This window comes from Scyliorhinus torazame, chromosome 1 (genome assembly GCF_047496885.1).
Source record: "Scyliorhinus torazame isolate Kashiwa2021f chromosome 1, sScyTor2.1, whole genome shotgun sequence".
NCBI lineage: Eukaryota > Metazoa > Chordata > Chondrichthyes > Carcharhiniformes > Scyliorhinidae > Scyliorhinus > Scyliorhinus torazame.
In genome coordinates, this window is record NC_092707.1 from 137,640,496 (window position 1) to 137,658,396 (window position 17,901).

The 17,901-nt window shown below is 40.2% G+C and overlaps 1 protein-coding gene across 1 annotated transcript in view; it reads left to right on the forward strand.

Moving 5' to 3' along the window:
• rlf (RLF zinc finger) overlaps window positions 1-17,168 on the forward strand; it is a 134,383-nt gene extending 117,215 nt beyond the window's left edge. The window contains exons 5-8 of the mRNA XM_072500896.1: window positions 714-916; window positions 1,664-1,800; window positions 2,909-3,050; window positions 4,193-17,168. Coding sequence (XP_072356997.1) covers window positions 714-916; window positions 1,664-1,800; window positions 2,909-3,050; window positions 4,193-9,829 — 6,119 coding nt within the window. The 3' untranslated portion in view covers window positions 9,830-17,168. The remainder of the gene's footprint in view (window positions 1-713; window positions 917-1,663; window positions 1,801-2,908; window positions 3,051-4,192) is intronic.
• Window positions 17,169-17,901: the final 733 nt, after the last annotated feature.

Genomic DNA, 17,901 nt, shown 5'->3' on the forward strand with positions numbered 1-17,901 from the left:
ATAACCATCTTCATTTGTGCCACGTATGACTCCAACCAATGAGGAGTTTTCACCCCTCGGAGAAATAGATGAAGTGGGATTGGGAATGTAGGGAGGAAGTCAGAAATAAAAACCCAAATGAAAAATTGTCTTTCAGAAAAAATAAGCAAGTAGGTAGAAAAACTTTGGCCTCCGAGTGGAATAATTCTACTGGAAATTATCTTCTACCAGTAATCAGTTAGTGCATGCATGGAACAAGGGCTGTCCTTTTGCATAACTACAAACTACTATTGAAAAAACAATTTTTAAAAAACGATTTAGTTCAACATTTGTTTTATTGATTCCAGCAGAAACCTTGTAACTATTTGAGATTGATATGGGATGTAAGTTATTGACGCACACAAGCTTGTTGGGGTGTTGCAGCTGAAAATCCTTCTTGCTTTTCAAGCTTCAGTCTTTGAACTAAGCAACAGAAAATTTCAGCTAACAGAACTGAAAGCTAATTCAAGCCAGAAATGGTTGTTTAATCATATTTTGGGGTGGTACCCATCACGATTTGGTACATTGCAGAACAGAAGCCATTCTGGAAGACTTAAGTTTCTCAAGTCTGGATGCTAAACATGATATTTGTAATCTAGTTCCTGATGTGCATCTTTGTTTTATCTCATGCCAAGGTCAAGTATGCTTCATCCAAGGTATAGATTATAACCTGACCATCTTTTCTGTTCATATAGTAAACAATTACTTGATCCAAGAGGGGCCTGCGTTCCTTGAGATACGCATTAAACATCTGATGAAGACAGATCACAAGTCTGATGCAACACTGCTTGCAAAGTGTTGTGCAGAAAATTCTGAAATTAACAGCAAAGGTGCTTTTCGACAAATCTACCTCACTTGTCTCTGCACTATGGGACCCAATGAGGAAGCAGCAAAAGAGGTAAAACAAAATCTGTATCTGATCACGAGTACCACCAGAGAAATATTTGTTTTAAAATTGGACCTTCCTGTTCTGTGAGGTTTATCACTACAGCAGGGAAATTAGGTCCCCACTATAATCATTACATTTTCACACAAATAGATTAATTAGGTAAATGGTTAAAATATAACACGTGATGCGGCCGTCCAGGCATGAGGGATTCCACTCATTGATTGCAGCTCAGAGAGAGCCTACAAGATTGGCCTCTGGTCTCACATTCCAGAGTTGTAAGACAAAAGAAATTTGAACTTTCCGGATTTGAAAGATTCCTGACAGATGTATCTAACAAGATAGCACATAGAAAAGCCGAGTCTAGAGCTTGACTTCAAACTAGAGCACGTAATAAGATAAAATTGAAATCCATGCAAGGCAATTTTAGGACAGATATCAGGACATTCTCAAAAGTAAAACCGAATTCAAACAGACTAGTGGGGGCAAATAAAAGAGTAATTTTAGGAATTCATTGTCTGGAATTGAAGGGTTTTTCCGAGAACATTGCTTGAATGAACTTCCTCATCTGTCTTCTAATCAAATGTATTTAGAGAATGACACAACTTTCAACATTAATAAGTGACATTTTCGGTAGCATTTGGAGGCTGTCTGTTTTGGTTTCCTAGAGAGGGTTTAGAATTAACTTTTGAGTTAATCTGTCCAAATTGGAATTGCAAAGATTAACCATTCTAATATCTGAAACTTTATTTCTGATAGATTGCACATGTTGATTGCAAAGAAGTACTGGATATTATTTGTAACTTGGAGTCTGATGGCCAGGATAATGCTGCCTTTGTCCTGTGTACAACGTTCCTTACCCATCAACTGCAACAAGAGAGTGTATATTGCTCTTGGTAAGTTTCAGTTTGTTAGTGCTTTACATATTCAATGTCGCAGATGCATGTATGTGGACATTTTTGTTCACACGTTTTGAGCAGGATTGTACTGTGATTTTAGCATGATGTAATAAGCATTTCACTGCTTGTTAAGTGCTTGTTTCCATTGTCTTTTCAATTGTTTCACTATTGTATATCTGTGGGGTTTTAAAAATTGTTCATGGGATATGGGCTTCACTGACTAGGCCGCATTTGTTGCCCATCCCTAATTGTTCTTGAGGCTAGTGGGAAACCCCCTTCTTTGAGCGCTACAGTCCGTGTTGTAGGAATGCCCTCTGCTGTGAGGAAGGGAGTTTCTGACACAGCAACAGTGAAGTTAGACGGGTGTTTTGTCAATTTGCAAGTGTATTTGTAAATTTACTAAATTAAGCACTTTTATTTTAATCTCTACTTTGAAACTGTAACTGTAGCTTATTGTCTGTTGATATTTTCCTCCTCTCCTAAAGGTGTAAATTACATGTTAGGATTTTGTTGTATGAGTGGCCTCTAGTTTTTTAGCTTACTTGCTTTGGTGCACTTTTGAGCCAAGATTGACATAGGATCAGTGGCATATTAGCCATGCGTAGCATCATAATGAATTTTGATCCTATCCTCAACTGATCTCTGCTATCCAGATGCAGTGAGAACCCAAGTTGATCTTGCCTCACCCTAACCCGGGGAACCGTGAGCCAAACGTAATGACTGAACAAGCCAGAAACTAAAGCTAACGTCATTTGATCTGATTGTTTAAGCTTCTTACTCGGGCAGATTTATTAAACCAATGGAGGAGTTAACCAGAATTGTTTTGTGATGTTAATTTATGTTTTGAGTTATATTTTGGTTCCTGTACAAAAAATGTAGTCATCGTGGATCAAAATTTGTAACCGTTAAACAGGTGCCCTCTGTAGCTACTTGTGGATTTCTTTCTGTGCATGGTCTAGCTGGTGCAGACCCCATGAGAGACGAACTACTTTTGGCTACATGCAGTGATTGTGACAGAATGGGATCTGATTTTAAAAACCATTTTTGGATTTAATCTGGACAGGTGCTTGAACAGAAAATCATTTTTATTTCCTTTTCCATAAAGGGAACTCACTCTGTTTTGGAGCAAGTTGCAGCGGAGAATGGATCCCTCTTTGGATTCTTTCCTAGAGCGCTGTCGGCAGCTTGGTATTATTGCAAGAACTGTGTACCACATATTCTTCCTTATAAAAGTTATCCAATCTGAAGTAAGTAACCTGTTGACCTCTTGGAATTGTAAAAATTATTCAAAGATATTAGCTTTCATAATGCTTTTTCGTATAGTAACGCCTGTATGTATGTTAAGTTACACTGAAAATTAACTTTTTAAAATTCTTGCTAGATTTACTTCAGAAAAAATATTAAGACTCCAATCATTTGTCAATCGTATTAGCATTTTTCTGTAGCCATTGTTGCTCTTTTTTTGACTTCATGAATTTGAAATTGGATATAGATTAGCATGAATCTGCCTTGACCTAAAATCTTTCAACTATTGTTTACTACAATGCCATCTTAAATTCAATATTAGTGCACACCCGGCCTGTCCCGGCGACCAACCATCTTTATAAATTCAAGCGACATGCTCTTAGCTATACTATATCCTGAGGCTGAATTAAAGCTATATGGGCTTGAGATGGCTTAAGCAGTTGCGAAGATATTCCACAGTCCACTTTTGTGATACCACGGAAGGATTTTCCTAGTCAGTAGATGACTTTAACCCATTTCAAAGTACACCTGTGTGTTTTATGCGAATAAATTCCAACAACTGTCTCTGTTAATAGTATTTTCTTTGAGGAAATACTTTCCTTTTAGTGTTCTAATTTTATAAGTTCTGTCCCCTTCAGTTTCACCATGTCACTTGCAAGTACGCCAGTCTTGCTCTCGTTCCTACCCATGCCTCAAAGGTGTACACGATCCAGCTTTTCCTTTGGAGAGTTGCTTCCAAGTTGAGTGGGTGAATTCCTAGACACTTGTTTCAAGATATACAGTGTTGGTGTACCAATATGCTGAACAGTCCCTCAGACTCTTGATTTAAGTGCTGTATGTAAGAAAATTATAAGAGCCTGTATGTTATCACAGGCATCTGCTAAGGAAATCAACAGGTTAACTTCTCTTAATACTGTTCTGTAGTGCTTGTCAGAAAAACACGGGTGTTTTGTCTTCAAGTGGACTATTACCTCTTAATCACTGCCAAAATAAGCGTCACATATAGATAATTGGCATATTCTTGACTCTTCCACAATATTGTTTTTTTAATTGTATTTTAGTTGGTGTTATCAGGAAACCATAAAATGGTACACATTCCTATAGATACAAAAGAGAGAAACTTTTTTTTCTGTTTGTTTCACAGGCAGAAGGAGCTGGTCTCCCCATTTCTATTGAATTGTGTGTAGGAGCCCTTCGTATTCAGTCTAATGAAAATGCAGAGATGAAGATTTCCATTTGTAAAACCATTGCATGTTTGATGCCAGATGACCTTGAAGTCCGACGTGCTTGTCAACTCACTCAGTTCCTGCTGGAACCCACAGTGGATGCATACCGTGAAGTGGAAAAGCTATATAAGCAGCCTGATCAAAAATATGATGAAGAAAATGGCCCTATTCCCAATTCATTACACTGTGAACTTTTGTTGGTTTTAAAATCCCATTGGCCTTTTGATCCAGAGTTTTGGGATTGGAAAACTCTAAAGCGTCATTGTCGGGGGCATCTGGGAGAACATGCTGCCGCTATTTCAGAAGATGAACTCAGTGAAGATGAATTGGATGGTAATGAACTCTTTGACCAGATGAGCAAAATCCCAGAGACAATGAATGATGGAAGAGAGAAAGATGGAGAAAGTTTTTGCAAAAAGAAAGAAAAGGTCATGTCCGAGAGGTATTATAGATGGCTTCAAAATATGTTCTTCTGCGTGCTGTGCAAGAAAGATTATGTTGTAGCGAGAATCGTACATCATGCAAAGACGCACATTAGAGATGGAATATTTTCCTGCCCTGTTTGTGCAAAAAAATTTAAGAAAAAGGAGCAGTTTACCCCGCACGTAAAGGAACACATAAAGAAACCGAAGAGGGAGAAAAAACTGAAAAAGAAAGCAGAAGCAGCTGAAAAATCTTTGTTACCTGCATTAAATGTGAGTCCACCTCCAAAGCAACAACTTCCCGTAGATGAAGTAAAAGGATTGATTAAAAAAGAGGTTGAAGAAAATGACTACATAATCTTCAGCGGAACTGACTCAGTGGAAGAAGGACAAGGTGATGTGTCCAAACCTGAAGTGGATGAAATTGCTGTGTCACAGTGGACAGAAAGTTATCCTTGTCCAGGTACAGATTGCTTGAGGTCATTTAAATACTACAAAAATCTCACAGCCCATTTGAAAAATGATCACCTGGACAATGATGAGAACGTAAAGCACTTCCTTGAAATGAATAACAGAAAGGCACTGTGTAAATACTGCCGGCGCCATTTTGTCAGTGACTACCATCTTAAAGCCCATTTAAAGGTACACTCTGGATTGGAGCCCTATATTTGCATTCAGATGGACTGCAATGCAAGCTTTCAGGCATTTGCTGACCTGGTGAAACACAGGAAACAACATAAAGAGTTCCGATCCAAATGTACGTTTAAAGGTTGCAACAAGGTTTTCAGTGGATCATGCTTGTTGTATCACCATGAAGCTCAGCATTACAGGGAAGCAGCCTATTCCTGCAATTTATCTGGTTGTAAGAAATTCTATTTTTCGAAAAGCGAATTTCAAAATCACCTGCGAACACATGGTATAACGAGTCTGGAAGATTTTGAGGCCAAATTTCTGAAAAAAGAGAGTGACACCACACAAGATCTGGTCGATTATGGTCCTAAGCTTATGACGGCAGAGGAGAAACTTCAACCCAACAGTTCCACAGAAAATGCAGATGAGAAGTTGAATGAAATTGCAGGAAGATCTTCAGGAAGTTGCAGCTATTCTCTGCCCCAAGATGTGGTAAAAAAGGAAAAAGAAGCACCGTATAGTCCAGGTGGTTCTTATTACCCAGCGGTGCAAGGTACCGATAGTGCAGATTCCGCTTTTGTCAACAAGAGTGGATCTGGAAATAGTAATCTGCAGAGTGTTTATTCTGAAAATCTGCTTGTCCCCTTAGAAAAGTTGGCATCATTTAAAGAGCTAAGTGACATTGAGGATATGATGAAAGCAGCTACCCTTCATCCAGAACTTAACCGGAGCCTGACTAAGCACAAAATCACAACTGGGGCTAGAGGTCGCTTGACGGCAATAAATAAACTTGCTTGTGGGATAGATGGCTGTATTATGATGTATGCCTTGACAAAGGATCTGAAGAAACACATTAAAATAGCTCATCCAAACTACTACAAGGCTAAGAAACGAATTAGTAAACACAGCAGAGATGTTATGAAAGGTTCTGCACCCAATCAAGGCAAAGTTAAAACTGAATTAGTACAACAGGTGACGCCACAGTCATTGCAGGGAGAGGAAGGCGAGTCAGGTTCACCTGCGATTGATGAACTTTGCAGAAATAAAAGCGTGCTGCTCAAAACTAGAGCCAAGAAGCCCAAGAACAACAGAAATGCCAAGTGGCCTGCTATTTTTAAGGATAATAAGTTTGTGTGCTCTAGGTGCTTCAAAGAATTTTCGAACCCCAAATCACTTGGTGGCCACCTGGCTCGCAAAATAAAATGCCCATTACTTGCTGAGAATAGTGCAGAGATCACTCCTGTGAAGAGCTATGTAGAACAGCCACCAGATGTTGCCAGTTGCACGCCTGTTGTGCCAACTCTGGAAGAACTTGTAAGGGCTCTGCAAAAGCTGCAGTTAGATAAATCTGAAACACTTAGAAATGAAGTGATGGTGTGCACTTCCACTTTATCTCCACCACCTTCAGCAGAGCTTCCCCCTACATCGATCCCCACCAGCGATGCTTCTGTTTCCACACCGTCAGGTAATGATTCCCAATTACAGCCACATTCTCATGAGCTCTTCCAAAGTGATTCTTCTAAAGAGGACTCTGGAATCATTAAGCCATTCGTCTGTGACCATGGAGGATGTGCCTTTAAGGCAATGACCAAAGATGGCCTCATCAACCATTATGTTAAAACTCACAAGTACTCTAAAGAGAAGGTTCTTCAGTTAAGCAGGTTTCAACTCAGGTTTGCACCATTCAAATGCCACATCTGCCTAAGAACATTTACAAGAAAAACAAATCTTAGAACGCACTATAAACAAATGCACAGGTTCAGTAAAGAGGACATGCAGAGAGGAAAGTTTTCCTACATAAACTGTGTTTCTGTTCCTAGCAATACAAATCCACAGCTGAATGTGCCAAATATTCTAATTAAAACTGAGAATGACAGTCCGCACCTGACTGAAGAGAATTTGAGCAGTGCTCAGAATGTCGCTGAAAGGCTCAGTTTGTCTGAGAATGCTGGGCCTATTAAGATAGAAGAGGGTTGCCTTTACCCCATGAGTGTTTCTTACCAGACAACAAACTTTAATTTATTTGGGGACGATGAACATGCTCAGCTTGGCCCAGTGAGTGGAAGTTGGCGCCAAACAGGAAGTGATTCAGAGAATACAATGAATGAATCCATCACTACTGAAAGGGAATGTTCTGAATCCACAGAATCTTTAAAGTCTGAAGAGATGCGTTTGAACGGCAGCATGGAATCTAGTATGATGCCAGATAGTGCAGATGATTCTGAATCCAAGGAAGAAGGTAGAGGGAGCAGAAGAATTGGTGCTAAAAGTAACTTGTGCTACATCTTGAATAAATACCACAAACCTTATCACTGCATTCATAAGGGCTGTTCTGCGGCTTTCACTGGCCAGCCGAATTTGATACGCCATTACCAAACTGTACATCAGTACAACCGGGAACAAATGTGTTTAGAAGAGGATCAAGGGAATGCCAAGAAAGACAATACCAAAGTGAAAAAAATCTTTAAGTGCAAATTTGAAGGATGCACCAAACGCTTCCAATATCCTCGAGTGCTTCTGAGACACTACAGTGAGATTCACAAGCTCACAGGTAGTGAAACTGGAAAGTATGCTTGTAACCAGCCAGACTGTCTAGCTTCCTTTAATGTGTATAGCAACCTTAGACGGCACCTGCAACAAGCTCATGAGATTAATCTTGAAGTCAAAAGGGAAACCCCAGGTGACTTACAATTTAAATGCAGTATAGATGGTTGCAGTCGGACTTACACAATCCGTTCAAGCTACCTACGCCATGTCCAAAGACAGCACAAAGCCCACTATAAGTCAATATTACTGAGGCCACGCAAGAACTTTCAGTATGATTATAACCCTGATTTGGAAAGATGTGCCCACAGCCACCTTATTGATGGGGCCTCACACAGCTCTGCTTCTATGGTCAAACCTGATGAGCTATTTAGGCAGGAACATCTCACTGACGAAGACAGTTGTGGCTCTGCACTATTGGGTGAGCCTAACCTGGGACAAATCCACGCAGAGCGTCTTACTGATGAAGGCAGCAGTGATTCTGAATCAGAGGATGAGCCTGATTATGAAAGATACCAGAAGCATCTTGACTCATATGGTTCAGCACTAAAGCATGAATCTAACTTTGAAAGCCGTAACAGTGGAGGTCTTGACGGCAAAACATATAGAAAAGCGGCAGAATTAGAATCCGATTTAGAAAAGAGTATTACTGAACATCATTCTGATGACACAAGTGACTCGGCAACACAAGAGGAAGACTCTGAGAGAAATGAATCTTGTCTGACCTTGGACGGTTCCCTTGTGGATGATTCTGAAAAAGATCCACGAAAATCAGCCAGATGTTGTGATTTCTTGCTCAAGAGTAGAGACCATGGATTTGCAATGTGCAAAGCGGAGGTTTTGAGGGATCAATTTCCATGCATGGTCGATGACTGTCAAACAGTTGTCCTGAGTCGGCGCAGTATTTTGAGACACTACAAGATACAGCACAAGATTGCCCCTAAATACATTGAGCAGAACTTGAACACTCTCCTGGTGTGCAAAAAATACTCTGATCCTTCACGCAGTGGAAAATTGGGATCTGATTCACGGAAGGTTCCCAAAAAACTGGTTTCTGAGCAAACCGAGGAAACTCCAGGTTGCAGTGTTCTTAGGCAACAAAATGGAGAAACACCTTTGAAAACTGAGTTTAAAATTGAACCTGAGCAAATTGGAACAGGGCAACAATTGCATAACTGCAGTGTGGGAAATGACGCTGTTTGCAGCAGTGGAAATATTCTGTTTCCTGGGAAAACTGTAAGTAGCAATTCTGCAAACAGAGGTCCAAGCTTCAAAGAAAATGATGCAAATCAGGCTTTTCTACCTAAAAATGGAGGAGTAATTACAAATTCGTCAAAACAAAGTGCAAACCAGAATGGATCGCTTTTCACTAAATTAAAGCACCCTTTGAAAAGAAAATCTGAAATGGAGGGACAGTCACAGAGAACAAATTCGACTTTGACACAGGGCTCACTCTTTGGCACAAGAGATGGCCAGAATGGTCAGCAGAAACCGTTTGACTTGACCACATATAAACCTTTAGGCTTTGAAGCCTCATTTCTGAAGTTTATTCAAGAAAGTGAAGACACTGAGAATGACGTTGATGAAACGTGGCATTGGGAACCACCTAAACGCTGCAAAAAGTATACTTCACAAAAGAGGGAGTCAGCAGTTAACACTGGATTGAAAGAATCGACAATGGAAAACTGTGATGAGTACAGTGCAGACTGTAACAAAAATGACTCTGTGCATAACAGTTTTCCAGCAATTGAGCCCCTAATTTCACCGGGGCCATCTCCATCTTTGGAGAACTTGCGAACAATATTGGATAAGGCACTCACAGACTGTGGAGATCTTGCCTTAAAGCAACTTCATTTTCTTCGCCCAGTAGTTGTCCTTGAAAGATCTGAGTTTTCCACTCCCCTACTCGAACTGTTTCCAACAAAAAAAAGTGATGAACTCTGTGTGGGAAGTTCATAGAACTATGTGTATTTTGCGAACTGAAATCACTATACTGTAACCTATATCGAGTGGTGAAAGCAGTGCTGCAGAGAATAAAAAGTGAATACACCTGGAACTTCCATTTGGGAAACAAAACCTTGGTTTGTTCTGGTTTTTGTGCATGATTGTGTGTGTGTATATGGAACAAGTATTTAGGGTACTTATTGGGGATTAGTAGTTCTTACTAAAAGAACTTGACTTGAATGTGCACGTACAGGTGCTCTTCTGTAATATATTGTACACTACATCTCCTTTATGTATGGGTTTTGAGATAGTACACACTGTCAATTAAATGGCAATTTTTCACAAAAACATTGTACTGATGGATTTGTACTATAAATTGTATTGAGCTTACCGGGGGGGGTGGAATACGGTTTTCCAATTAATATCTGGGGATCAATATAGTCTTGACAGTTGAGTTATCAATAAAGAAATATATTTCTTATGCAGCAACAGAGCTTTGGTTCCCCAAACTTTAAATTAAACCTATAGTTTACTCTGTAGAAAATAATTATGAACTGGACAAGCACTGTGGCTAAATTGATTTTGTAGATTTCCACCCATTTCATTTTTACAAACCTTTCTACACAAAAGTTGACTCAAATTTGATCTAAAATGGGCTCCAAAGCTTTATTGCTGTAAATGGAATTCTCCCTTTACCTTACCACCGTGTAGCATTTCTTTTGTTGTGGATTCCATTTTCTTTTTAAAATGGACCAAATAGGCCAGAGTGCAGCTAGTATTTTCCTGTGTATTTCAATTAACTGTCCCATCCCAACATTATAAGTCTTGATATACAAGATAGTGACACCTTGAAGTAAGTGTGTTGGGGAATGGTAAGATAACAGAACTGTTTTAAATGTTTTGAATTACTGCGTTAATCATTCGACATGAGGTTTTCAGTTCGAATTTTCCAATCTTTATATCAGTCTGGTTTAAGCCTAGGTGATTTGGCCAGTACATTGTATTAACCTTCTAGGAAGGTCCATCAGAAGGCATTGAATGATGTACGCTAATTTGAATCAATTAAATGCATTACAAAACAATACTTTTAAGTGGCTTCTGAAAAGTGCTGAAGAGGCCGTGGTAATTTAGAGTTATTGGGTAGATAATGGAGTTTGATATTGTGCAAGTTATATTAGAATGGCCCATGTTGCACCATAAATTTTATAGTGGGACTTTTTTTGTTTAATTTTTTTAAATTTAGTTTCTATTGAAATATTTTTCCTTTGCTAAATTAGACTAACCTTGTAAACTCTTGAAACGTAGTGAGATTTACTGAGTCATTTGTTGAATACAGGTTCTTGCTGTTGAATGTTTTGTGCTTCCAAAAAATTGCAAAATCTACAACTGTTCAATCAGCTCAATAAAGGGTGCTTCATATTGCATGTAGTAAATTGGGATGTTTAAAACCTAAAAAGTGTTACTTCTGTGAGCATAGACTGTATGCAGGAACTTTCATCCAATAATTCTGGGAAGGGGGAGAATTGTTAGTTCAGAGTATCTTGGTTTCTTTGCATTTTTTTTTAAAGAGTACATAGTCCATTGGACTTGTGTTGCTGGGAATCCTACACAGCTATAGGGGTGGAGCACATGGGCCATTGTTAATCCTAACAATTGGGATTGAAAATTAAATTTGACTAACTTCAAACGGCTAAAGTAAATTGTGAAGACTTATTTAGTTAGTCTGTTTTTGTTTCCTGATTACAATGTGCGCTTCATGTATATTACACTTTATACAGTTGTAAAAATGTAGGGTTTTTTTGTACAAATTTGAGTGCAGTTCTATTTTTATCCTGATTTATGTGATAGCCGATGGTGTTACATGAGCTATTAGTTTCCTATTGAGTTCATGAGACTACTATTAGTGTTGGATTGACTCGTGCTTTGAAATCCATTAAACTAATGAGATGCAGCCTAGTAGGTTCACAGTATTCAATTTTGATGGGGCAGTCCCAACAAACTGAGCAGTATTTGTCCTAACATAGCATTCTGTTTACAAGTGTGTGGATTATTTGGTATGTAACTCTGTTTTTTAAGTACTGCAGCACCAGCTTTAACCAAATGTATTCATGCTTCTTTTGCCAAGTTCCAACCAAATGTTAGTGGAAATTTTGATCCTCCCAAATGAAGAGTAATGCACTTATAAGCATTTTACTTCTGACGTGAAAACTGAGCAAAACGCTTTATTTTACAGCACCTTAAATAACATTGTGACAAATTTCAGACAGATCTTCATTCTGTTGAGCTTTGCCGTATAATTATCTCCTCATGCAAGATGCCAGAATCATCATGTCTCAGTTTTCTTGCTGATTTCAATGCTAATAAACGTGCCGAACGAAAAAGGTTAATCAAATCTGCTATTATATAAAATATAAAGATGCAACTGTTGGATATTCTGCCAATTATCCATTCTGCTTAAATAAGGCGCAGGTGCTTTGTTTGAAATGAATACCTCAATCTTGGGCATGGGTAAAGAGATCAAAATTGTTCCTTATTTTGACACAAAATTAACATGATTGCAAAATAGGAATGCTGACCTTTCCCTCCCTATGATGATCAATAGGAAGTCAAGGTAATACTTTAGCAATCAGGAGCTTCTGTATTAAATTGCCATCATTTTGGCATATGATTAAAAATGAAAAAGTTGCATTTGAATGGGTTTGAAGAAACTGCTGATCTCCCATAGCATTGTGCAGTCAGAGCATGATCATTCTTGTCCGTCTCTGCCCCCCCCCCCCCCCCCCCCCCTTCCCTTTTGTCTTTTCTTTAACTTTTCTCTCTGCCCTCTTCTGCTTCTCTACCTTTCCGTTTTGTTGTGAGTGGCATGACAGTGGAATAAACCAGTTGTAGCTGGAGGCACATATGGGGGCAGCATGTGAGGCTAATATAGAATCAGCAATTCCTTTTCCATCATTTTCATTTTGTGCTTTCCATTACTTGTGGTTTTTCCTGCCCTTTTTTTTGTATTATATCAAGGAAACACTCTTTATTGCTCTCGTACCCCCAGCCTCTATGAATCTCATTCTGATTAATCTCCTTTACTTGCGCCCCCCCCTGCACCCTCTCACTCACTCTCTCTCACACATACACACACAGCTTTCACGTTGAAAGGTTTATGCAGCACAAAACCAAAGCTACAACAGATGTATAATCAAATGTCATTTTTCCTTCACGCATCCTCCAGTTACAAAAAGAAACTGGAATAAATCACAGGAATACTTGTACCTTCAAAAGATTTTACAGACTGATATGTAATCATCTTTCCCTGTGTTTGACAACAACGGCCAATTTAAGGAAATTATTTATTTCTCTGTCGCTATACGCGTTGTGAGAAGCCTACAAATTATACATAATACCAGGTTATTGTCACTCATTTGACTAGTAAATTCTCAAATTAACGAAATAAAACCTCTGACTTTTTGGGTTTTGTGGCTTTCATTCCGCTGATTAAATCAGGACACTTCTGTCATTATATTCATTTTTGCCTTGACCTAGAGGTGAATAAATTATCTCAGCCATCTTGCAACACTGGGTTTTTATTTGAAGAGATCAGGGGAGAATTAGAATTTGGAGCATAATCAGATACTTTACTACAGCATTTCCTAGTTCCTGGACGATTATTTCTGCTAATTTGTCTTGGATGCCCAATCTGAGTGTTGAAAATTGTCTCCGGTTATCAGGTGAGATTTTCAGGTTTAAATATCAGTTGTTGACGTATCAATCACAGTACCAGTTTGGATTCCAGTCACGGGGAAGAAATGGAGTTTAGAACTCCAAGTTATTTTCCAGGTCTACCAAAACAACTGAAAATATATAACAAACCTAACATCTTGACTGACCTTGTCCCATTATCCTTCAAAGTAGTCCAAATAGATCCTTCAATACTCAACTATAATGAGAAATCGAAAACGCTTGAAATATTCAGGAGGTTAGGCAGCATCTTTACCAAGAGCAGCAGTTAACATTTCAGGACAATGACCTTTCATCAGAACAGTTATTGATCTTTAACATTAACTCTCTCTCCAAAGATGCTGCCTAACCTAAATCTTTACATTATTTTCTGCTTGTATTTCAGATTTCCAGAATTTGAAGTGTTTTGTTTTGTATCCTTAGAGTTGATTACTACTATTCTGGAAAGAATATTGTACTTGGTTTCCACTAAATTACTGACCACTCAACGTTTCTTCCTGGTTTACATGATATCTGATATTTTTTTTAAAATAAATTTTGAGTACCCAATTCATTTTTTCCAATTAAGGGGCAATTTAGTGCGGCCAATCCACCTATCCTGCACATCTTTTGGGTTGTGGGGGCGAAACCCACGCAAACACGGGGAGAATGTGCAAACTCCACATGGACAGTGACCCAGAGCCGGGATTGAACCTGGGACCTCGGTGCCGTGAAGCCGCCTTGCTGCCCTTTTGGCTCAGATCTGGTATGTCTCTCTTGTGGGGACCATGAATTGGATTCAATTTGAATTTGAATTGATTTTTGGAGCAGGCAAACAGCTGGAGTAGGGGTTCACCCCTGTCCACATTCTGAGCCCTGGCTTTGTAACTCAGAAAAAGTAGTTTACAAAAAAAAAAAGAACTGTGGCCTCACAGCACCGAGGACCTTGATTTAATTCTACCCTTGCGTGACTGTGTAGTTTGCACATTTTCCCCGTGTCTGCGTGGGTTTCCTCCCATTCCAGTTACCTCCCACAGTCCAAAGATGTGCAGGTTGGGTGGGGTTACAGGGATAGGGCAGGGGAGTGAGCCTAGGTAAAGACCCTCTCAGAGGGTCGGTGAAGACTCGGTGGGCTGAATGACCTCCTGCACTGTGGGGATTCTATGATTGAGTCTATGATTAGCATAGATAGAGGATTGGCTAACTGATAGAAGACAAGAAGACCGAGCTTGGATAAGGGGCATGTTCAGGATTGCAACTGTTAACTAGTGGAGTACGATGGGGATCAGTGCTGGAACCTTAATTATTTACAATATAATGACTTGGATGAGGAAAGTGAATATACTGTTGCCAAGTTTGCGGATGGCACAAAAATAGGTGGGAAGGTAAGTGGTGAGGATGACACAGTCAACAGAGGGATATAGACAAGTTAGGTGAGTAGGCCAAAACTTGGCAGATGGAATATAATGCAGCAAAACGTGACGTTATGCACTTTTGTAGGAAGAGTAAAGGAACTGAATATTATTTAAATGGAGAAGGACTGCAGAAAGAAGTCCTTGTGCATATATCACAAAAAGCTAGCATGAAAGTTCAGATAATAGGGAAGGCAAATGGAATGTTGGCCTTCATTTAAAAGGTAGCCGTGATGTGGAGATGCTGGCATTGGACTGGGGTGGGCAAGTAAGCAGTATTACAACACCAGGTTACAGTCCCAACAGGTTTATTTGGAATCACCAGCTTTCGGAGCGTAGGTGACTCACCCGGTGAAGGAGCTATGCTCTGAAAGCTTGTGATTGCAAATAAACCTGTTGGACTTTAACCTGGTGTTGTAAGACTTTTTAAAAAAAATTTAGAGTACCCAATTCATTTTTTCCAATTAAGGGGCAATTTAGCGTGGCCAATCCACCTAGCTTGCACACTTTTGGACTGTGGGAGCGAAACCCACGCAAACACGGAGAATGTGCAAACTCCACACAGACAGTGACCCAGAGCCGGGATCGAACCTGGGACCTCGGCGCCGTGAGGCCGCAGTGCTAACCCTTTGCGCCACCGGGCTGCCCTGTGTTGTAAGACTTCTTGCTGTTCATTTCAAAGGGAATGGAGTATATAACTAAGGAAGTCTTGCTAAAACTATGCACGGCACCTGTTAGACCACACCTGGAATACTGTGAACAGTTTTGGTCCCCTTATCGAAGGAAAGATATACTGGCATTGGAGGCAGTCCAGAAAAGGTTCACTAGTTTGATCCCAGGTATGGAGGGATTTCCTTGTGAGAGGAGGTCGAGTAGGTTGGGATTATATTCATTTGAGTTTAGAAGAATGAGACTCCTCTTATTGAGACATATAGGATTATGGGGAGGGAGGGGGGCTTGACAGGGTAGGTGCTCAGAGGTTGTCTCCCCTTGTGGGGGAGTAGAACCAGACACAATGATCTTAGTAAGATGTCACCCATTTAAGACTGATGAGGAGGAATTCCTTCTCTGAGGGTAGTGAATCTTTGGAATTCCTTACCACAGAGGGCTGTGGAGGCTGTTAAGTATGTTCAAGGCTGAGATGGGCCTTCAACATATGATTGGAGGGGGGGTGGGGGTATAGTGGTCAGCACTGCTGCTTCACAGTGCCAGGGTCTCGGGTTCAATTACAGCTTTAGGTAACTGGAGTTTGCACATTCTCCCCGTGTCTGCATGGACTTTCCACGGGTGCTCTGGTTTCCTCCCATGCTCCAAATATGTTCAGGTTAGGTTGTTTGGCCATATTAAATTGCCCCTTGGTGTCCAAAAATGTACAGTGAGGTGGGGTTATGGACTTCTAGGGATAGGGTGGAAGAGTGGGCCTGGTAGTGCTCCTTCAGAAGATTGGTGCAGACTCGATGGGCTGAATGGCCTCCTTTAAGCAGTCTAGGAATTCTATAGACTGATTTTTAAGCAGTAAGGGAATCGGGGGGGGGGGGGGGGGGGGTTATGGGAATAAGACGGGAAAGTGGAGTTGAGGATTATCATGCCAGTCATGATCTCATTGAATTGCGGAGCAGACTCAATGGGCCAAATGGCCTACTTCTGCTCTTATAATCTTCCAGTCACACATCATGCCAATGCCAACACCACTAGCATTGCCCAACACCATCCCTGCTTCAGCTCATTACGGAAATCCTCACCCATTCCTTTGTACCATTGGACTTGACTGTTGCAGTCCTGGCCAATGTCCAACATTCTTTCCTCTGTAAACTTGACATCATCCAAAACTCTGCTCTCCGTGTCCTAATTCGTACTCCGTCCTATTCATCCATCACCCCTGATTCCCGGTTAAGTAACATTTCATTTTCAAAATTCTCATTCCTTTACAGTCCCCCTGTGATCTCAAGTTCCACAACCCTCCGAAATGTGTGCACTCCTCCAATTCTGATCTCTTGAACATTTCCAATTTTAATTGGTGGTTATTCCTTCAGCTGCCAAAGCCTTGAACTCCAGAATTCCCTCCCTAAACTTCTTGGCACCTCTGCTTTTAGAACTCCCCTTAAAACATACCTGTCTGAACAAGCTTAGGTCATCTGCCCTAATGTGTCTGTGGCTGTCAAATTGTGTTTTCTAATACTGCTGTGAAGCTCCTTAAGGCATCTTATTGCATTAAAAGCACTACATAAAATCCACATTGTTTACTGGTGTATTTGTGCCTTGCGCAGAATGGATGTCCATCCAGTTGATGGCATGTGAATGTGTCATGAAGTCTTCTGTATGTTTATATTGCAATTGCAACTATTAAATTAAGAGCTTGCTAAGAACACAGCAAAAGAATGTTCAGGTAACGGAAATACAGTTCAGTTGGTTGACATGATCTAAAGAATCTTGAGAGTAATTAGCAAGTCTATTCATGACCTTACTGAAAGCCTTGTTCTGTTTTTTTTTTCTTCAAATGTGCTTCTAACGCTGGTTTCTAGGGATTGTATTTTAAAGAAGAACGTTTAACAACCGAAGCTTTGTGCAAGAATTCCGGGTGCTTATGTCTATAGGTTTAAAGTATTACGGCTGAACATGTACACTTCCGCTGGCTAGAAGACGAGCCAACACTGGAATTGAATGATCAGTTTGAAGGAAGGACTTGCATTTGAATAGTGACTTTCATGACCCAGAAACATAAAAATGAGCAGGGGAAGGCCATTCATTCCTTGGAGCCTGGTCCGCCCATTAATATAACCATGGCTGATCCTCTATCCCAACACCATACTCCTAGTCTCCCCATAACCCTTGACACCTTTCAAGCTTTGCTTCTTAAATATATTTAGTGACTTGGCATCCACAGTCTCCTGTGGTACAGAATTCCACAGGTTCACCCTCTTGACTGAAGAGGTTTCTCACTGTCCTACCCTGTACCCTGAGACTGTG